Source organism: Microtus pennsylvanicus, chromosome 6, assembly GCF_037038515.1.
Source record: "Microtus pennsylvanicus isolate mMicPen1 chromosome 6, mMicPen1.hap1, whole genome shotgun sequence".
Taxonomy (NCBI): Eukaryota; Metazoa; Chordata; class Mammalia; order Rodentia; family Cricetidae; genus Microtus; species Microtus pennsylvanicus.
In genome coordinates, this window is record NC_134584.1 from 60,867,104 (window position 1) to 60,890,609 (window position 23,506).

Here is a 23,506-nt window from a genome sequence, read left to right on the forward strand (position 1 = left end):
GGTATGGTTGAAGCCTCAGTTTCTCTCATTTCTTAGAACCCTAGGCTGGAAGTTTTGTATTTCTGTCAGCAGGCTTAGTATTTGGTGCCCTGTGACACTTAGTCTAAAGAATGGTTTGATATGTATGCCTTGAAATATGTAATTAGAATATTTGCATGCAACGTTGAGATTGTCGTTGGTGAAAATGTCAATAGCAAGGAGTAGAATCAGTCTGGTCCCGGCGTATATTATAAAAGACAGTGTTGTACAGGAGTGAAAGGCTCCTCCTGGTCTTCTCAGAGAAAGGCCTGTACCAGTCCTTCCCATCCAGGGAGTCCTGGTTTTGATGTGCTCAGGCTCCTTTCTCATTGCTTCAGTGAATACAGGTGACCACTGCATTATAAATGGGACAGAAACAAACTTGGCTTGTCTAAAAATAGACACTTGGGGCAGGGAATGAAGAGGCCAGAAGGAACCTTTTCTCCTTTCTTACTGAATAGAGACTGATCTTTTTTTTTTTTTTGATCTATGCAACAAAGACCAATAGTTTTTATATATGATCTGGTGAAAAGGTCTTAATTTCAACTTTTTTTTTTATTCTTGCAGCTCACAGCAGTATCATCAATTGTGCATTTCAGGACCAAAATGTCTATGTGATTTCTCTTTTCCTTTTAAAAACTCTGTTGTCATATTAAGCATATTGATGTGTTTTGATGATTTGTTCTTACACCCTTAAAATGGAATTTTTCTTCTTATTATAATTATACAGCAGCAAATTTGAAGAGCAAGAAGCATTTGCAGCAGGGTGATCTCACTTGGCTTGTAAAGATTCAGAACCTTCTTTTCCGTGTGTATGAGTGTGAGCCGCCCTGTCTTCTGTCATGCCATGCCAAATCTTCCATTTAAGTATTGTGAAAACTCTTTGTTTTTTTCAGGTCGAATGAGTGATATGGTTGTGAATGGTCACCCAGTAGATTCAGAGCCTAAAGAAGATGAGCCATGCAGTGAAGAAACAGATCCACTGCATGACCTGTTTGCTGAAATTTTACCAGAGTTGCCAGATTCCTTTGAAATAGACATATATCACACTGAGGACGAGGAAGAAGGAGAGGAGGACTGTGCAAACGCAACGGATGTCACAACTACGCCCTCAGTGCAGTACATCAATGGGAAGCAGCTTGTCACCACAGTGCCCAAGGACCCGGAAGCTGCAGAAGCTAGGCGTGGCCAGTATGAAAGTGTTGCACCTTCTCCTAATTTCTCAGACAGTTCTGCAGGTGATGCCCATCAGTTTATCATAGCGGAGACGGAACGGGCAACTGCCACACAGTTGAACAAATCTAAAGAAGCCACCACCGAATTGTTAGAAATCACGTGGAAACCTGAGACCTACCCTGAAACATCTGAACACTTTTCAAGTGGTGAGCCTGATATTTTACCTACAATCTCACTCCATGAGGATAAAGCCACCAAATGGGCAGAGTCTATCACAGAGAGCAGTCCAAACCTTGAAAATTCTGAACCCGAGCAGCCTAAGCCTATACCTCTGTTTTCTCAAGAGTCTTCAGGAGAGGGTGCTGTTGACCAAGTATCTCAAAAAACCATCTTCTCTGGGGCTACAGAAGTAGCACCAGGCAAAGAGGCAGGACAAAGTCCTACCCTGTCTACCTCTAATACTCTTTCAAGTTCTGTGTCAGTAAACATCTTGGAGGAAAAACCAATTACCCTAACAGGAATCCAGCAGACTGATGACTCCTCTTCTACCATGGTCAATATAACACCTAAACAAACGGTAGAGTTCTCAGGGAGTATTTTAACCCCTATTACTGAAGGGTCCGGGGAAGTAGAAGAATATAAAAATAAAGTCTTCTCCATGGTAACTGATTTACCACAGGGAAATCCTACAGATACACTCATCCCTTTGGATATAAGCAAGATAATGATCACAGACAGCCATTTATATATTCCTGAAACCACCACTCCTTTAGATTCAGAGCTTCCTTCTGTAGATGGAAGGCCTACACAATTTGGAATCCAAACAGATGCTTCTGAGTGGGTTTCCAGTACACCTTTTGAAGGAAGGAAAAGAGAAGAAGACAAAGAGGAAGCTACAAATGCAGTCCCCATCGTTGAAGTCCAATCGCCAACACAGAGGTCAGAACACTTAATTTTCCCTCCAGAATTAGAAAGCCCAAATGTAGCTGCACCTAGTGATTCAGCTACCTGGGAAAGTTTCATGCCAGAGACAACACCCATCCAGTCTGAAAAGGAAATGGCAAATTCTACTCTTGCTTTTAGAGAAACAAGTGGTTTGGTCAATGTGGAGGCACAGCCCTTTAAGCTTAGTAGTAGCAGCCAGTCCCAGGTGGAGGGAGTGCTGCCCACTCTCTCAGGATGGCCTTCCTCTCTTTCTATGGAACAGGGCTCAGGAGATGCTAGCGCTGATCCAGAATCTACCATTGCTTCGTTTTTATTAAATTCCAAGTCTGAAACCCAAGTCAGAGAAGAATCACCTAGTACACTGTTTCCCAATGTGGAAACTTCGCTCCCCTCTGAGCCAACAGGGTTAGCTCTGAGTCCGGTATCGGACAGAGGAGTTGCTGAAGTTATGAACCAGGCATCTAAGGAAACACCTACTTCAGAAGTTCCAGGAAATCCAAGCTTCCTGCCAGAAGTAAGGGACTTTTCTACAGCCTTTCCTTTCGGAGAAGATTTTAGCGGTGACTTTAGTGAACAGTCAACAGTGTCTTACCCAACAATGAGAGAGGAAAGAGTGGGGACGGAAGGCTCTGAGAACAAGCAAGTTAGAGATACGCAGACTCCATCATCTACACCACCTACCTCAGAGGACATCTACCTAGTGCCTGCCTCCAAAGGACTCAGCAGTACCCCGGCCAGCACCTCAGCCTTCCCCTGGGAAGAGTTTATTGCCTCAGCTGAGGGCTCAGGCGAGCAGCTGACCTCAGTCGGGAGCTCTGTCGGTCCAGTGCTTCCCCTTGTTGTGGACAGTTTTCCTAGTACAGAGTCTCAATATCTTGATGAAGGTTTTCAAGAAGTCGGTGCTGTGACAGAAGTAGAGAAAAGATCCACTGTTTTGCCGACAGCAGACACTGGAAATATTGTAGAGCTGACAGAAAGTGGGGACATAAAGGGAAATACCACAGTGTCAGTGGACTTTCCCCAAACAATGGATCCAACCAAATTATGGTCTAAACAGGGAGTCAATACTGTAAAACAAGCCATTGAAAGTGAAACAACACCTGAAGCAAAAGCTCAAGAACAAAAGACTTTTGAATCTCTCCATGGATCTCTCGCACCAGAACAAATTATTTTGGAATCCCAAACACTTTCTGAAGATAAACTCCAAACATCAGAGCACTCTCTGTTAACAACAAAGACATCATACGACACTAATGAGGAAATGGGGGAGGAAGACATGGCCACAGCTCATCAGTCTACTCCAGATCCAGGGATTAAAGGCTCAGAATCATATACTACTCATCCTGAGACTACTGAGAAGCCACGTTCTTTTCTAATTACTGCTTTAGTGACTGAATCTGTACCAGCTAGAGATGCAGTCATGGATACCTCAAATCAAGAAGAAAGTACACAACTCTTTGAAAAGGGTATGAAGTCAACAATTAGAGAGTCAAATACTGATCTCTCATTCTCTGGACTGGGATCAGGGGAGTCCTTGCCTCCTCTGCCTACAGCATTAGTGACTTTGACTGAAGTGGAGCAGATCATTAGTACGTTGTATCCTGACACATCTCACACGGGTATTTTAGGAACAAACGTTTTAACTGATAAAGTAGAAGACAATGAGATAATAGAAAATGGGACAGACGAAGTTAGAATACTCATTTCCAAAACAGGCAACATTTCTCAAGAAAGTAAGGAAGCACCCAGCACAACTTTGAGTGATGCTGGACCAGAAGGACTTACTACTCCACCTCTTCTTTTCACCAAGCACATAGACATGGAACATTCTCCAGATCAGACCCTCATGTGGGAAGATGAAATCCACACTCATACACCTCATACCATAACTGGACAGATTACTAGTGAGAATTCTTCAACATCAGAAACTGAAGCAGCAACGACCTCTTCCACTGCTTTTCTGGATCAAACTTACAGAATCGAAATGACCAAAGCATTTGTTGCATCAGCATCAAAACAACCTGATTTCTTTTATGTAAATTCTGGAGAAGGATCTGGAGAAGTGGATGCTCGTGATTTAATGTACACCTCTGAACCTACTCAGAGAACCAATCAAGGAGACAGCACATTTGCATCTGATGGATTCCTGGAAAAGCATCCAGAGGAGTCAAGGAATGAGGTCGGCACTACTGATGGACCAACAGCTTCAGCAATGCTATTGCATCACTCAGAGTACAATGAGAATTCCCTGTATTCAGCCAGCACGCTGCCCAGCACAGTGCCATATGAGAGTCTCACAGAAAGTATTGCAGATGGTTTACAAGACCATATCAGATTTGAAGGCTCTACCTTGAAGCCTAACAGAAGAAAACCCACTGAAAGCATTATTATAGATCTAGACAAAGAGGATGGTAAGGATTTAGGATTAACAGTTACTGAGAGTACCATTGTTGAAATTCTGCCTGAGCTGACATCAGATAAAAATGTCATTATAGACATTGATCACATTAAACCCGTATATGAGTATATCCCAGGAATACAAACTGACCTCGATCCAGAGATGCCATTGGGCTCCCATGGCGGTAATGAAAAAATCCTTCAAGGCCAAGAGAAGCATGAGGCAGCTGTTAACCTTTCTACTACCGAGGAGGCATTTGAGGGCTCTGGTGATGCACTTCTTGCTGGCTCCACTCAAGCGGTCTCCAGTGAGCCTGGAAGTTCTCAGGATGGCAGGCAGGCAGAAGACACAGGCTTTAACTTTGCAACTGGAATCCCAGTTTCTAGCAGAGAAACAGAAGTAGACACTTTCCTTCCCACAGTGGCCACCTTGCACGTTCCTAATCAACTAACAACAGTCAGTCCAGAGACTGAAAAACCCAACATTGAAGCAGTTTCTCTGGATGATATATTTGAATCAAGCACATTGTCTGACGGCCAAGCGATTGCAGACCAAAGTGAAGTCGTATCAACCCTGGGTCATTTGGAAAGGACACGGGAAGAATATGAGGAAAAGAAATACGAAGGTCCTTCTTTCCAGCAAGAATTCTTCTCAGGAGCAGGGGAGGCACTGACAGGTCCCCCTGCTTTTGTAAGTATTGGTAGCACTCAGCATTTAACAGAAACCCCTGAAGTGACAGAGGCACCTGACTCCACACTTCACACGGAGACAACACCTGCAGTTTTCTCCCTGGCAGAGTTGTCTCCCCAGACACCACCTTCTCCCTTCCCTGTCTTCATAGACAGTGGAGTCTCTGAATACCCAGAGGTTCCCCACACGAGGGCTCAGCCAGGTCCTAGTGCTGCCTCATCCCAAAGACCGCTAGACAACACCTTTAAGGAAGTTCGTGCTAATATTGAAGCAACCATCAAGCCATCCGGCGAAGAGGATGTCCCCAGAACTGAGCCCCTATTCTTGTCTCCTGACCCTACATTAGATATTTTGGAAGATGAAAGAAAGCCTACCTTACTAGTAGAGCTGGAAACTTCTCCCACTGAACCAGCTGTTGAAGAAGAAACTGAGATCTCACAAGATTACCTAAACAAAGCCAACAATCAGCTTCCAGGAGAAATATTTGGAATGCCCCCCAGTGCCAAAACACCAGAGAGTGGACATGCCCTGACAGCTGCAGGTGACATTGAGTTGGTAGGTGCCACACAGCAGCCGCAATCTTCTGCTTCTCTGGCTTTCAGGGTTGAGACAGGAGTGGTACCTCAGCCCATCCCACAGAAGCCCGAGGAGCCCACCTTTCCTCCTTTGGAAATTAACCGTGAAACATACACATCGTTAATTGGAGAAAACTCCGTAATAACGACATCTGAAAAGCAAGGGTCAAAAACAATTGATCACAGTAGTCAGGCAACAGCCAGCACTCTGGATCGAAATACTCCACGTTCGGTAACACCATTTTCCATTCTGGACAATTCTAATGAAACCGCTTTCCTGGTTGGCATTAATGAAGAATCCGTGGAAGGCACAGCAGTTTATCTACCAGGTAAGATGTCAGCATTGATACATCTGTTTCCAAGGCTTGGATCAGTCCCTTGATGTATGTATCTATACACATATATATGTATATAGGTTCTGTGCAATGTCAAATTCATAGAGACTTTTATATTGTTCAGGCCAAGCCACAGTAGTGAGTCATAACTTGAGGCAATGAATGTAAGTATGGACACTTCTGTACTTTACAAACATACTTTGCATTTTTTATGCGTCTCACGGACAACATACAGTTGTAACATACAGTTATAGATAAAGTGAAATAATGGTCTAAAATTCAATGTGTTTTTATCCACAGCTGAAATATTGTCTTGTGTCCTACAATCATATATCATAGCAGTAAAAATGGGGGAAGAGCAGGCTTTTCTTTTAAAACCCCTTGACTTCAATGACTCTATTATGGCAGCACCATAATCGGTCAGGCCTTTAACATTTGAGAATAGTGAACTGCTTCTTCCAGATGCCTTGTGGTTGGTGTGAGCAATGACAGTTTGCACTCTAGTGTGATTTCCTTGCTTGAAATAGTTTACATGAATCTCACTTAGTTCCTAGCCATAGTGTATTCAGTATGTTTACTTCTGCCTCTTGAGAAATTAATTCCTATTTATATACTGACTATAAAAACATATATTTGATACTACTTCATATAGATCATTTCATTTAATCTTCACAAAATGCCTTAGAACTCATCCTCTTACATGAACTCAATGTAAAAGGATAAGACATAGGTATTCAGAAAGGGTCAATAATTTGCCCAAGGATGCACAGCCACACAATGGCAAAAATGGGGTTTGACAAAACAATCATACGCTGATGTCCATGGTCTTTTTACTGCCCTTTTATTGATTTTTAGTATGGCATAAAATTAACAACTGATATTTAATAATATATAAACCAAAACCAGAATATTTACTTAATAGAAGTAATCTTTTTTAATCTAGTCTAAAAAGTTTGCAAAGTTAGCTCTTATTGTTTGTTCTTAGAATGTTATTATTTAAATAAGAATCATAATGAAACACACAAATAACCACTATCACTACCTAGAAAGAAAGCAAGGGAGGGAGGGAGGGAGGAGATACATAATTTTGAGGGTTGTGTTTGCTGAAAACATGTCTCATCTTAAATCCTGTACTTTAGGTCATAGATATTAGAATTATTCTTCTCGTCATATTAATATTACTGTGACAGATATTCTTCTTTGGGAATCAGAAGAACGCATTTATCAGAAGCTTGGGACTTTCATAAAGGGCTTATCATTGGAGTATTTTGTGAATAAAATTAATTCAAGGTAGTTGACACTGGGATTACTTTGGTGTATAACTATATTAAATACATAATGGTAATCTAGTGATCTGGCTAATATTTATTGTTTCATCAGTAAACTGAAATGAACTTAAAGACGTGGAAATAATTAGCAGATGAAAGGGAACCTCTGCATTTTCCAAACCACACTATTTACTGAGACTCAGCCCCTTCTGTACTGTAGTTCTGTAGACAGCAACTTGTGTGGGAGTGCCCAGCTTATCTGTTTCAGGGTCAGCTTTCCCAGAGTACTTAGGGAAGAATGAGATGTTGAAAAGCAAACTTGTCTTTTAACCAGAACTTATTCAAGTTTACAGGAAAAGCTCCTTTCCCACCAGACTTGCCACATGACCTCACCTTGGTGTCTGGTGTCTATGATAGGAGTAAAAGCATGTCACAGTGCCAGAGGCATCGCCACCTAAGTGTCCGCTGAATTCTGTTTAGTGTAGGCAGTGTACTTTAATATGTGGCAGACCAGGACTATGGGAAAATTTTTATCCTTGAAAATACAAGAGAAAGTACTTTAGAAAAAGCAAAAAAAAAAAAAAATTAGAGAAACTGAGTAAGCATCTGAGATTACCCAATTTGAATAACGGATGTGTGTAGACTTGCCAGGCCCTTGTAGTTGTCCAGGTTATGAATGGATGTGTAGACTCCTCAGAACCTGCAGTTGTCCACATTTTATTTAGTTGTAGGGAAGGTTGAGTCTGAGCTTCTTACCTGGGAACGGGTCATGTTACTGCTATAGCCAGGGATTCTTCAGAAATTACACATCCTTTCGCGTGCAGTCGTTTCAGGATTTGGGGGAGGCAAGATTTATGGTTGTGTCCATAGAACATATATTTTATTTTATTGTTTTGTAAAGCTTTTGAACTTCAACTGGATCCTCAGATATTTTAAAAATTAAGTATTTCTGAAACAATATTCAAATTTTTAATAAGAATACATATATCCATATTGCGTAACAAAGTAACAGAATAAAATACATGCTTCAGAGGTATGAAGTATTTATATTTAGAAAATGCACCTTAAACTACTGTATTTCACTGAAAATTTATGCGTTTGCCTTTTCATCCATCTTCTAGGAGGCTTAGTTCTATTTATGTTTTATTAAGAAACTGTAATAAAATTTGGGGCTTCGTTTTAAGTGAGTGTTTTGTGTTTGGGGTTGTTTTCATACAGTAGAGTTTAATGCCTGTGTTGCTTTTCTTCAAGTATAGTTTAAAGGAGTGCATTGGAGCGTGTTTTTGGAAAGGCACGTTAATGTAGCAGAAGAAACTTCAGTGCACACTTTCGAAGACAGTTTCTGAGCATTAATTGGTAAAAGGCAATAGTAATTCAAACACTGGTAACAAGCCAACCTGCTAAAAGAATGCATGTTCTGTGTTCCCAGCCATTTCACATGAACTAACATCGTGTAAAAGAATACATTTCCATTCACTGTGCACATACGTGTAATCATCCTCAACTAAAATCAATGCCATTATCATGCCAACTAAATCTGCCATAGAATATAGTAGTGGCCAGTTGGGGTATAATGTATTGTTTGCAAGTAATAATGATCGAATCCTAGAAATGAATAGATGGAATTTGTAACAATTAGTAATAATGCCAAGAAACACTCCAGAGTAAAGTTAATTTTATATACAGTATCTCTACACTGCTGCGGCAAAGCTTATTTTTATGGTAGAAGTAAGTGATGTTTTGTGCTAAAACACATTTTAACTTGGGAGGGGAGGCTAATTGTTTTTATTTTTCCTGAACATGATAGGACCTGATCACTGCAAAACGAACCCATGCCTCAATGGAGGCACCTGCTATCCTACGGAGACTTCCTATGTGTGCACCTGTGTTCCTGGCTTCAGTGGAGACCAGTGTGAACTGGGTAAGATGCTCTTGGCTGGAAAGCTATGGTACTTCTCTGGCAGCTATAATGGGAGAGAAGGTGTACTGTGGACTCCATCCGCAATTTCAGAGAAACCTGTGTCTAACAAAATGTGTATTAAATAAGTTAATCAGGCTTTTGATGGTTCTGTCGTTCCAATCCATACCCACCCAGGCTTCACAAGGCCATCTCTGTGAACATCTGCGCTAACTGAAGCTCCACCACCAGATGTGAGATTCTTTATTAGTTTCAGGGCTCACTGGATTCACCAATTAGCAATGGAAACACCTTACTCCTGATATTTTTGAAATTGTTTTAGAGTTTCCAGTCTCATCAAACAAACATTCATGAAAGAGAATTTCATATTTAAAAATGGAATTTTTGGGGTATGTGTAACATTGTCCAAAATATAGTATAATGAACTTACACAAATTACTTTTTATAAAATAGGAGAATTAAATTTAGCTGCCATCATGTGTCTTATCTAGCAATATCTCTTAATAGAACATTTTTGCCCTCTTTATTCATGCTTAAAATTTTATTTCAGATTTTGATGAATGCCATTCTAACCCTTGCCGAAATGGAGCCACGTGTGTGGATGGTTTTAACACATTTCGGTGCCTCTGCCTTCCAAGCTATGTTGGTGCCCTGTGTGAACAAGGTAAGAGCTAATACAGTATTTTATATCATCCTTTGTGATGAACGCTAATGGCATTAATTTTGGGACTTGTTCTATATGCTTTGTATTGGGAAAGTTCACGGGTTATGTTGGGTTCCCTGTATGTGACTAGCCCCAAACATATAAACTATAGAGTGGACTGGATTGCTTGTGTTGTTGATATGCTGGAGTCATAATGGGCATGCTGAAGCCAACTTAAGGATATCTGGTCATTAAAGAAATACGTATAAGTATTATTTCTGGGAACACAAGTCATTTATCATTTCATGACCAGTATGTATATCAGGACTAATGGATTGCCTTAATTTTATCCCCATAAGCATTTGAAATGCTGGGGCTTCTGCTCTTGTTCAGCCATAGCTAGAGAAGGCATTGACACATGGTTACAGTGCGTTTTGTTAGCTGTGGCCTGCCACCTGCTTTGTGGGAGAGGATGCACAGCTGCTTCCAGGAACCTATTCCATCGAAGAAGCATCTGGGTTTCCTGAATGAAAGAAAGCCCCCAAATCTCCCAATACTTGTAATTATGGCCAAACTCACAGTGTGTTTCAGGTGGTTAGTGGTAACCCTGCTTACTTCATTGTTCAGAAATGGGCTACAGGCTCACTTAGCACACTGAACTTCAGAAGGCCGGTTTCCTCTGCTTAAAGCTGTGAAGTGCTTTGGCTTTGATAAGAATGCTCAGTGCTGAGCTTCTATTCTACAAAGCAAAGTAGAAATATACTAGACATCCAGACATATTGGGCACTCTCCGTCTTTGTGACATTAATCCAGACGGTCACTACAAGAAAGCAAGAGTAACCCATTGCCATCTGGACTGAAGTTACTGTTGTAGGGGAGGGCTAATGGCTACATTGTTAAGATTTGTTTTCTCTTTTAAAAATTGTCAGCATCCGTGTTTACAAATGAAAACAGACCAACATTCTTTTTTGGACATTTATTTATTATTTTGTGCCTGTAGGTACCACGTCACACATGTGGAGGAGGACATCTTTCTGTTGTTGTTTGTTCGTTTGGTTTAGTTTTTAGAAACAGGGGGTCTCTGTGTATTCCTGGCTGTCTTAGAACTCAGTCTGTAGCCAGGCTTGCTAGGAACTCACAGAGATCCACCTGCTTCTGCCTCCCAAGTGCTAGGATTGAAGGCGTGCACCACCACCACCTGGTCCAAGCTCATACTCTTAAAGTAAGAATAAGAAACATATTACTACACAAACACGAAAAGGGAAGACACTTAAACACTCTAGTGCATTGAAATGATTACCAACATGCAGTTTCCAGTACGAGGAACAAATAAAACAAAAGCAGACAGTAATTGACCAAGTATTTGTTGAGCGCTTGTCCCGACACTGCAGCCCTAAAGGTGAACCTTCAAACAGGGTCCACTTACTGATCTTGGTAAATCAGGGAAAACTGTTGCATCAAAGTGCTATGGTTTTCCGAGTGCTAACAACTTTGCTTTGTGTTAGGAACTGTGGCTTAGAGAGGACAAGTGATGCACTCAAGCTGATGATCCTGAGCAGCTTTACTTCTAAAGCCCAAGGTTTTCCAATATCTTCTTGCATCCGAAGCAATCCCCAAAGACAGAGATCTTACTTGATGAGCATCTAATAGGTTAAGTGGGAACAGATTCCATGAAGGGACTTTGGGCCTCCTTACTCTCCCCTTTGCTTTGAAACGAGATAGATTGCTTCTTCATTAATGGGGTCACCCGACATTCAGGAGCCTCTGTTTCCTCTCCAGCAAGCCTAGCTTTGTTGCTTTTATTTGCTTCTGACTGTCTACCCAGCTGTTTACTAGCACAGCTGTATGCCTCCCATTCACCGCCCAGCACAGGAACATTTTTCTCTCTTCTTTTCAGGTTGCCTAAGAACAAATGTTTTCTTCATTAACAGCAGTGCTGTTGTCAAAGGGCTTTCTGTCCAAGGGGCCTGTGACTGTGTCATTGTTTCCTCAGCTGACCTTTACCCTGCACGAGTAACTGCTTAAGCCTCAGGAACTTTGGGCAGGGGACATATTTTGGTGAATGGTCACAAACTCTAGGAAGGGCTTCTGGAATACTAGAGAAACAGGCACAGACAGCTTGCTGTGAAGGCAATGACAGATTGCTGAGGCAAGGAGTCGAGGTGTTGACAGTGGCTTTAAAATTTGGCCGCTCTGGTTCAGAAGTGCAGAAAACGTCACCTCCACAGCCTATGGGACAATGTTTATGGAGTAGTTTTAAGAGTGACTCTTCAGGCCCTGCCCTTATGAGCAGGAGTCACCGTGTCTTTGTGTTGTAACTTTTGTGCTGTACAGACCGTGAGGCAGATGATACCCATCTATCGTGATGGGGGATGGGTTTTTAAGAGCAACTAGTGTGGGGATCTCTGCCAGATCTCAGAGGTAGAATGCTTGCCCAGCATGTGCAAAGCTCTGGGTTTGATGCCAAATGTTGAAAGGGGCAAGGGGGAGGAGGACTAAAAATACTTCAAAGTGTTGCCTTTAAAAAAGAAAACAGAAGCTGGGTGATGGTGGTGCACGCCTTTAATCCCATCACTTGGGAGGTAGAGGCAGGCGGCTCTCTGTGAGTTCAAGGCCAGCCTGGTCTTCAAGAGCTAGTTCCAGGGCAGGCTCCAAAACAACACAGAGAAACCCGGTCTCGAAAATCAAAAAAAAAAAAAAAAACAAAAAAACAAAAACAAACAAAAAAAAACCCCAACAACAACAAACAAACAAATAAAAAAGCAGAAAAACAACAGCAACAAAATACCAAGATTCACATTATTTTTAGATCAAGTTGAAAAAGCACCAGAGAAATTTGTTTGTTTGTTTTTCAAGGCAAGATTTTTCTATATAACAACCCTGACTGTCCTGGAACTCTCTTTGTAGAGCAGGCTGCTCTCGAACTCACAGAGATTGGCCTGCCTCTGCTTCCCACTGCTGTGCCCAAGAGCAATTCTTAAATGTCCCATGGAAATATATGCTGGGAGGTGATCCTTAATTTTGTAACTTCCCCATCACACAACTGTTGAATTCATGAATACTAGAAATTAAAGAGATAAAAATGGATTTTGACTTGACTGAAACAGAAGTTCCTTAATTCTAAGTGTTCTTCATCTAGATATTTACAGCTCTCAGACAGCTGTGACTTAGCAAGTGTTTGTGGGACTTATTTATAATCACACTTACTTGTGAGGCTCAGTAGGAGGATTGTAAGTTCAAGGGCTGTTTTTCCAATTTAATGATATGTTATTTCAGTAAAAAAAAACATAAAGGAAAGACTAAGGTTATAACTCAATGGTAGAGCACTTGCCTAGCATGCTATGACAATAGGCTCAATTCCTAGTTCTATCTATGATTTTTGAAAGGGAATACATTTTACTTAGATACTGCAGGTGGTAAATTCTCCTACCTTGGTATTAATAAAAACTTGGCTCCTTAATATTTGGGCCCATCTTTTTATAAGACTCCATGCACTATTACCTAAGGAAGGCATTTGTCTATTCTGTTGTGCTGTAACAGACTTCCTGATGCTAACTACTATAATAATAATAATAATATAATAAAGGAAAAGGGTTTATTTAATTTCTAATTATGAAGGCTAAAAGTTCAAAACAGGGTAGCTCCATCTATCTGGTCTCTGATGGGGCCTACTTGCCATACCATGACACGATGGAGGACTAGAAAATAAACTAATCTCATGCAGAGGGTAGGAATCAAAAGAGAAACAAACTAGAGACCTAAGAGGGGCAGACTTGCTCTTTCTATAGCATCCTACCTTAAGACACCCCAAAGCATCAGCGTCACCAGGTAGGGTCCCTTCGCCTACTTCCCTTCCATTCAGGTTCATGTCTGTCATAGCACCTAATGACAGCCTGATATCAGGGACTGGTCTCCAGCACATGGACCTCTGGAGGGTTAGGCACAACCAAACTGTGAATGGCTGGCGTGGTCAAGCACTTGAATTTTATGACTTTGGTTTTGTGGAAAAGAAAAACGCAGTTATTGACAGTCCATTTTAATGATAAAAGACAGAAAAAGAAAGTCGAACTGACATCACTCAGTTTATGGAAGATAAGAAAGTCTGTCCAGATTAATTTCCTGGTGCGTTAATCAGAAATTTGGATGCTAACGCTGTGTGCCTTATCTTAGTATAAATGGTGAGTTGCACGGTTAAGGCAAGCTGCACAGTTACATCTTGCAGTACGGATTTTGGCAGGAAAAGTGTTCTAAGTGGTTTTCAACTCTTCCTGTATAGGGAACCTCATTCATGGAAATCGATTTTTTTCCTTGACTTCCCCCCCATTACTGAATTCTTTCAAGCGAATTTTTCCCAAAAGGCAAACTAATATCTAACCGACTAAAATTGACTTCCTTTGGGGGTTCTGCCAGCCACTTTATCTGAAGCACATGGCTGTGTTATGCATCCTTCCTATGAGAACTAGGAGGTCCAAACAGTATCACAAGGCAACCTTCCAGCGCACATTATCCAGAACAGTCAGCTGCTGCCTGCAACAGACCTAAAGACTATTTGACTATTTGCATAGATGAGCCACATTCCATGGAAACTGTGACTGGAAAACACTGAAGTCAGGGGAGAAATTTAAATCCCTTAGGATGAAAATCTTAAAACTGCACCAAGAGGAATCAATTGGACCAGAGTCAGGGGGGTTGAGTTCCAGTGGGGCTACCATGGGCAGCATATAAAGCAAGCACTGGAAGGTCGTATTTTTTAATCTATGAATTGGTAAAATGATGGCAAAGTCAATTTTATTTGGAGATCAAGAAGGTTCTCCTTTTTGTCTAAAATTCTGTTAATGCTGCAGTTTTTTTTTTAACATGGAACTATTTCAATGTATTTTTGAGATACATTTTACGAAGATCAAAATTATTTCAGAATAGATCGTAAAAGGCCTTGGTCGTTTTACTTTTAATTAACTCAAAAGCTTGGTGAGTTTGCATCAGAATTTCCCAGTTATTCCTCTTTGGAGGAAGGAAGTACACATTCCAAACCGTGTCCCTGAAGTTGTCTGCTCAGGGTGTTTCTTCTTTTCATAAATCTTACATGACAAGAGCCCGCGGCCTCCTAGAGAGCTCTCTGGGGAGTGAACTCTTCCAGAGCTTTTGAAGTCATTGCACAAATACAGTGTTCATGACCCTGTTAGCGGGAATCTTCATCCCATCTCTAGTGAACCATCTGCTTCGAGAAGGTGTGTTGAAAAGAAATTAGTGGCAACTATGTCACAAGTAAGTCAGTTTCTCTGCAGCCTCAGAGGTTTTAGGCCTATTGCTCTGCTGGTTTTTCTCCTTTGAAAACTGTCTTTAACTAAGGAAACTGCAACTAGAGAGTGCCTTTTCAGTCCAAAGATGTGCACAGCCACTCACTTCACGGGGATCAGTTGCAGTTACTTGACAATGATGTCTTTGTCACTGTGATCAAAACTTTTGAGTCATTTTCCTCAGGAACATTGCGTTTCACGCAGGGACTAAGGAGCCCCATTCGTACGCCGTTGGTAAGTTTGCTAAACGCTGGCCTTGTTTCTTCCCAGACACGGAGACCTGTGATTACGGCTGGCACAAGTTCCAGGGGCAGTGCTACAAGTACTTCGCTCACCGCCGCACGTGGGATGCTGCGGAGAGGGAGTGTCGCCTGCAGGGTGCCCACCTCACCAGCATCCTGTCTCACGAGGAACAGATGTTTGTGAATCGTATGTACCGGACATCAGTTGTTTGGAGCCTCACTCATCTCTCCGCTGCCTTAGCTTTCTTTGGATCCCAGTTTCAAGTAGTTTTCTAGGCCTTTGTTCGGTGTATGAGGTCTCTCGCCTGTGAGCTATGTAAGATAAACTCTGTTACCGCCTCCACTTTAGGATTCCTGTAGGTAGGGTACAAGAAGCCGTTACTTAGTGCAGCAGCAGTGACAGGTGTAACTATAGATTGGATCATAAGCAATTGCTACTTGATCTTTACCCTCACACAGAGAGTTATTTCTTCTGGCTCAATATAGTTCTTGTCACGTTTAGTTATCATTATCCTTCTGTTTTGAATATTTGAATATTGAATAAAGTTGCTTTGAGGGTTATCCTGCAAATCAGAGCTGTGACTAGCATCCTAATTGTAACTGTGCATCCCGATTCTCCTACAGTGGTCTCCTCATGTTAGAAAGTGAGCTGTCTATCAAGATCACAGAGAGGTGAAGATTGAAAGCAGATAAAATCTAGTACTGGGGCTGTTTCCTAACGTTAATCTTAAGTCATAGCAAAGAGGGGGAAGCAAGTGTGTCCAGCACAGGGTCAACTGCTTTGCTCATGAAGCATAGTTTGGTGCTCAATTAGTTGTACCCTCTGTCCTTTTGTTGTATCCTTCTATTCTTTTGGCATAGTTTTGTTAATTTGTAATCTGGGTAATCTGGGTAGAGTTTATTGAACCCTACTGCCTGATATTTTAGCTAGTAACTCATGTTATGGTAAATGTCTTTGAAAGTAATTTTTCAGGACTATTTGGTCTTCGTGTTTATTATTTGGAGAAAAGAGTTTTTTTTTTCCAAGTGAGGGTAGACTGCAAAATCTGGTGTATTTCAGTGGGCCACTAGATCTTTCCCAATGGCATAGATTAGCAAGAAAAGTAAATAGATGCTTTCTATTATGAGTGAAGATAGAACATAATTTAATTATGATTGATTCCCAGGGAAATGATTGCCTCTGATATATTAATTTTTCATAGTGTTTGAAAATGTGTTTGTTAATGTAATGCTCATTGGGAGGAAGAAGAATAAAGTAAGAAAGATTTATGAACAGCTAAGTAAAAAGAAACAGAAAAGAGGATGCATAACTCACTCTGAGAATAGTTTTCTTTGAAATAGTGCTTTGGAACAGAGATAAAACATCTGTCTTCTGTCACTTAGGTGTGGGCCATGATTACCAGTGGATAGGCCTCAATGACAAGATGTTTGAGCACGACTTCCGTTGGACTGATGGCAGCGCACTGGTAAGATGCTGATGGAGATGAAGCTTCAGGGTCCTATGCACTGGTTTGGGTTATACAGTGAGCAATGCGCTGGGTAGCAGCACTCCTTGAAACAATGACTAAGAGTTCTCAGCTAGCTCCTCTAGCCTTCTTGTCCCTCTCCCCGAGTAGTGGCGTCCTTGAAGAAGAGTAGAACAAACTCTGTGGAAAGGGACAGCTAGACCATAAAAATTGTGCTCGACCATGCTTTCAGGTGGTTATCAAAGGAGAAGAATAAATGTAAGAGAGACAAGAGAGTCTTTGACAAGTACCTCTTTCTTCTTACACAATCGCAATGAAATTCCACTATAAAGCGTGGCTCATTTTTATGTAGGAAAAGGGTTCATTTTTTAATATAAGGAAATTTACAATGTTGTAAATCTCATTCCGTTTCTTTATTGCTGAATAGTCTTTTTTATTTATTACTTATTTCTGTTTCTTCCCATAAGAAATACAACTTGGCAATTCTGGCTATAACTCTTCTTAAACTGCACTAGTTTTTGTTTGTTTTGGTTTTTAGGAAGGGGCTCACTATGTAATCCAGACTGGCCGGCTGCTCAGTATGTAGTATAATAACTTTTTAAATCTGAATGGACAAGAGAACCTAGTGTTTTAGGGCTCGCGCAGCTGTGATTGGCCACACTGGATGTGCTCGGTGCCACTGTGCATAATGGCCGCTTGAGAATAATTAAACACCTTCTCCCAGGCCTCAGGGCAGATGTGTTCTAGCAAAGCCCCTAGCAGCTGTAGTTTTTGGGCAGTCCCGGGTGTTTCCGAAATTCCATCAGCATGGAGAGCCACTCAGCTGGACAGTAAGTGTAAGTAAGTTCTAGATATGATAACAGGAAAATATTATATGTAATTTTTAAGTTTAAGGTTTAAGTTTTGTATATGAATCACTTAAGTGATTAAATTTTACTTACTACCTGCCAGTCATCTGGATTTGTGTTTGGCAAAGCTAAAGGTCATTCTGGAATCAGTGCGGAACTCCTCTCTATTTCTGGAATCTCTGCTTTGTCCAATGATTCCTGTCTGGACTCACTACACATCTGGCTCTAGATATCCACTGAGTTCACACATCTGGGCCTGGATAGCCACTGCATTCACACATCTGAGTCTAGATATCCACTGAGAGAGTTCACACATCTGGGTAGAGTCAAGATACCCATAGAATTCACCTGTTAGTTGAGTTCTCTGTCCAGCATCGCCAAACTGTGGTTACGAGGCCTGTACCTGAGTTCAGTAATATGTCCAGAGTCAATTTTTCTTCTGGCTCGTCCCCCTTTTCCGTGGATAAATAGCATAATTTACTATAATTTTTATTTGAGTAACTCCACATAAAGCTCAGCTGGCCCTCTCCCTGTCAGCACCATATCTGGGAAATTAGCACTATTTGTCATTCATGATTATAAGGAGGCTTTTGGAAAAAAAATTGTTTTCCTGCAATGGAAATATATTACAGGAAAAACTTTGGGGAGGGAAGATATTTTTTGCTTCTTGGTTCCAGGGAGTTTTAGTCATTGTGCAAATATAGTGCAGCGCAGAATAGTTGATAATGGAAGGGTATTGATGGGTCCTTATACCATGGTGGTCCTGGAAGCAGGCGACTGAATGTAGGCACCAGGCAATAAATAGCCTTCCAAGTCCCACCTGTAAACACCCACTTTGCTAGCTAGGTTCCACTTGCAAGCCTCCTAAACTCCACCCAGAAAATAGCACTGTTGACAAGCAAGTAGTCAAATGATGGGCTGGTGGGGAACATTTCAGAACCAAGCCAGAACAAAGTGAATTGGAGCACACATTCGGTTTTAGTGCATTCCCTGACTGAATTCTGCTGCAGTAGTACCTGCCCGAGTCTAACTGCTGCAAAGCTTTCCTTCTCATACTTCAGAGAGACATGCCATTTCCTGTGAGCTGCTCTTTTTCAAACGGAAACTGGAATGCTCAAGACTCAGTTGGTCAAGTTTACTTGGCAATGCATGTGTCCTGTAGATCTGGGCCACTACCCCCACCACCTTGTTTTTGATTTCCTGTCAAAATAAACCCTATATTACTGAGCCCTATAAGCTAGCTCCATAAGACCAGACTGACCTCTTTCTGGCAACTCTACGGAGTATGAAAGACATCTTAGGGAGTGTACCTTCTCTGCCACATCCATACACCTAGGGAATGTACCTTGTCTGACACATGTACACAGATGAGCTTTCGGTATCATTATTCTCCTGTTCCACACGAAAGCAAGCCAACTCATTTTGTTTGTGTTTGTTGCTTTTGCGTTTATTTATTCAATGTTCTTTGACAATCTCTTCTATGTATCTAAAGCTACAGTGAGTTCTTATCAATCTTTTCTTTTCTCCCCCTCTCTCCTGCCATCTTCCCTCTTCCCCTCTAACCCCTTTGCCACATCTTTTTTGTCTGATTCTGTGACAAACTGAGTTTAACTAGTGCGGCCTGTGTGCCCTTGGGTTTAGAACTATGCATTGGAACTCGATGTGCTCACCATTGGGTACACAGATGAAGACAATGACTGTGTCTTTCCCTGCAACCAGCTGTATCCAGCTGTTCATTGGGGAGGCCAAGAGCCTGGAGTCCCTCCTGGATGTACGCATGTATGACTGTTGACAGGCCCAGTTTTGTGAAGGGCCAGTGTAGGTGACCATGGCTGCCTTGAGATCATATTTGCAATGGCTGTGCTATGCTCAGAAGATAATAGCTTATGACTAGTTTCTTAAATTTTCTCTATAGTTATCTTTCTGCCTCATCTGTGCCCATAAATTTTTCATGTAGGCATAAAATCTTATAAAGTTAATCTAATTATCATTTCTACGCTCAAGATTGACTAAATACAGTAAGACGGTGAGCATTGCACTTTTTCAAGAGAGAGAAGTATCTACTGGGATGTTGTTAAGGGAAGACAGAATAATGTAACATGACAACCATAGGACATTAGCTGGAGGCTTAGTCTTCGCAGGTCCCACCTATCATTAAAGTCTGAGGACCGAGCCTTTACTAAAATAAATCTTGTAAACAAGCGAGGTTAATTAAGGAAACGACCAAAGTACATCCAGAACAAACTGATACACCCTTGATTTCTTCTTAATCCAGTCTTTGTGTTAGAGAAATAAAAACATGTTAAGGAGTGTTCCCTAACTTTGAACATTTGGGACCAGAAGTGCACAGCTGCCCACCAGCCTGCCTACAATTGACTGATCTCTGGCCCAGTTTTCTTCCTTTGGATCCACCCTTTCCTCTATCCTCCTTCGTTCAGAGACAACCTAGGTGTCTCTCCTGAACTCCCCCCTAGATCTTTGTGTAGTCCCCTTCCCCTTAACAGGTTCCATATGTGTGCAGGCACTGGCTAAAGTAATTTTCCTTTGCTTCGCTGTGTAGTCCAAGGGTTTCCACTTTAACATGTCCTTACAGTGGCCAAGTCTTCCTCTGGAAGAATGGTACCCGATTACTTGGGGAAAGTCAATTGGCCACGTGCAGTTTCAAAGACCTCGCTTCTGTATTAGGCTGCTTTCTCTCCTCTTCCGCCATCTCAGATATTTTGTTTGACAGTTATTAGAGTTATTCAGCTTAGGAGGGAGAGCGGTATCAAAAGAAAAAAAAAAGAAAGACAAAGAATGCTTGCTATTTACCTGATATCTTTTGCTTTTCTTGCTATATTTGGTATCCAGGAATAATCAGTATAATCCAGGGTGGAAAAAAGCTTCAATTAGATCTCAGTGTCAGCGATTTGCTTTATTTAAATAATTAAATTTCCAAGAAGCTGGCAGTATAATCATATCATATTTAACATGAGTGTTCTTTAGAGCTAGACTAATTCAGTTCATATGCTTATGCTAAGGTAGTGGTTCTGTTTGGCTAAGTCATGAGAATCGCCTGTATTCCTCAGATTCTGATTAATCTTTACATTTTATTGGCCTCTATAATAAAATGTTGATAATAGTGATAAAAAGCCAAATTCTTGTTTATGTTATAGTTGAAGAATCTTTTCATTATTTATTTGGGGTATTTTCCCAATAACTTTCATAAAGTATTGTTCTGAATACAATAGTATCCAGCCTTCTCTTGTGATCTATGCTTTCATTATTATTTTTCTTAACACATTTCAGCTTTCACGTTGTTTCTTGCAAGTAGTTTTCCACTGCAGGTGCTTCTAGGTTAGGGATGCAGGCATGTGTCTACTTCTCCTTTTACTTCTAGGTCCCCATCTGGTGAAGAACCATGTAGTCCCTGTGTGTACAGTGCACAGTCTCTGAGTTCATATGTGTCCTGATGATATTTATTTAGAAAGTTTTAGTTTTTGGGGTTGTCCATCCTCTCTGACCCCTATACCCTTTCCATCTCTTCAGTGGGGTACACTGGACCCTGAGTAGAGTGATTTGATGGAGTTTCCTGTTTAGGGCTGTTGCTTTGTTTCTTTGTCTATCCAGTAAGTACTAAAAAGTTTATTGAATCATAGGGCTAGAAATGTCATATTTCTAATCCTAACCATCTCGGGTTGCCTTTGATAGCTGTGTTGTAGACTAAAATAGGTTAATTAACAGTGTAATTAATTTTAATTGTTGTTTTTATTAAAAGTCCACTTAAAGTATTTCTGAGTGATTCCTGAATCCCCCTCCCCATTTTAGTAATTGTGACTTAGCATTGTCAAGCTAGCACAGCCAGTACTTCAGAACCCCTTCTTCTCCAGCCTGTTATTAGAATTGTGACACAGAAAAACCGCATTGGTGTGGGTTTGCCCTTATATCCAGAGATCCTTTTTCTTTTTTTCATAAAATTGTCAAACAATGGGTTGTTAGGAAAAGAAAGCTTTGAAATGAATAGAAATAGTACAAAAACAGACTATAACTGAGAGAGACATTCTAAAGGACAGAGAAAAGCAGTAAGGAATCACGGACAATAAACCCTTGCTCATTTTTCTGCAGCAATGCATCACTGCTGTCCTTTCACAGACACCAGAGGCTGTCCTTCATCTCCTGTGTGTCTCGGGCAGCAAAAGAGAGTACTAACTCACTCACTCAGAGGGGTTTGCTGGACTTGTTCATAGGTTTCTACCCACAAGAAAGGGTTGGATGTGATTTGGCAGAAAATGATTGAAAATAAAGTCTCTCTCTCTCTCTCTCTCTCTCTCTCTCTCTCTCTCTATATATATATATATATATATATATATGTGTGTGTGTGTGTGTGTGTGTGTGTGTGTGTGTATGTGCGTGTATGTATGCATGTATGTGTGTATTTATGCATGTATGTGTGTATGTATGCATGCATATATGTATGTGTATACTTTAAAAATAATATATGTTTTTAAAACAATATTTTTGAAAATAACAGGTAGAGAGAATTTTGAGTTTTCACACAAAGACATGATAAATGTTTGAGATGATTAGTTACTCTAATGTGATTTTTTTCATGTCACTTCAGTGTATTGAAACGCCACACTGTATGCTAAAACATGTATTACTGTGTGTCAATTAAATATGAAAATATTTTTAAAATTCTGTTCTCCCACCAAGAGTCTTTGAGTTTGACGTTTTCACCTGGGAAGTCTTAGAAGGCCTTTTAAAAAAGATATTTGTGCATGTTTTATCTGTGATGTGGTTTTAGCTTCCAGCCAAATGCCACATCTTTGTGAGCAAGTCGCACTGTGTGTCAGTATTAATTTAATTATGTTGAACTTTGCAGGCTTCATTATATTAAATTCAAAGCCAAGAAAAGCATATGCCCTTTCTTCAGCCTTTAACATATTACTCATGAGTAGAAGACTGTAGATTTCTTTCTACCAAAGCCCACTACATTGCTAATGAAAATTTTTACTTCTGTTGTGGTTTAATTTGATTTGAATCAACAGATGTTTCTTCTGAACTTACATGCAGGATACTATGAGTCATGCTGTATCTGCAGAACTTAAAACTCATGCCCATACCTTTTGTTCTTGCTGCTCGGATGTCTAAGGATGGGTTTAAATTGCCTAAGACAATGTTTGCCACCACGGGAAAATCACCTTGTAATTGGCCAGTCTGTCCGGCAAGTGAAGAAAACTTAATGAATGCGGGGGTCCCTTTTCCAGCACCGCAGGAAACTTTAGAACCACATGCACATGTTTAAATTTAGCTGCTAATTAGTTTAAGGCTGTGCGCAACCATGGAAAAAGCGAAGGGAAAGAGGTTGAATGGGTTTGGCACTTTCTCCAGCCTTTGGTTCCTTAGCATCTCATGACTGACGACTTGTGCAAACAAGCTCGTGCGGGAGCCTACTGGCACCGTGCTTTGCATGGATTAAGTGCATGTTGCTCCGTGGGGCTCTGCCTGGGGCCCCTGTCTCACAGTGGTCTCACAGTGGGCGGAACTCACAGCCCTCTGGAAATGCTGTTGATAATTACTGCTTTGTCAGGCAGTGAGCTCACACTTTTCCCAAGATTAGTGCCTTACTCAAGAGTGGCCAGATTGTCTCTCCCGCGCAGAACTTTGCCAGCTAGGAAAATAATGGGCACATTGCCACTTTAACAGCT

General features: G+C 41.0%; 1 protein-coding gene across 3 annotated transcripts in view; it reads left to right on the forward strand.

The window, feature by feature from the left end:
- Vcan (versican) overlaps positions 1–23,506 on the forward strand; it is a 97,257-nt gene that overhangs the window by 56,066 nt on the left and 17,685 nt on the right. For 2 of the 3 annotated variants that reach the window (XM_075976357.1, XM_075976359.1), the window contains 5 exons: positions 915–6,131; positions 9,213–9,326; positions 9,874–9,987; positions 15,534–15,692; positions 16,889–16,971. In XM_075976357.1, coding sequence (XP_075832472.1) covers positions 915–6,131; positions 9,213–9,326; positions 9,874–9,987; positions 15,534–15,692; positions 16,889–16,971 — 5,687 coding nt within the window. The remainder of the gene's footprint in view (positions 1–914; positions 6,132–9,212; positions 9,327–9,873; positions 9,988–15,533; positions 15,693–16,888; positions 16,972–23,506) is intronic. The other variant, XM_075976358.1, reaches the window with a different exon arrangement.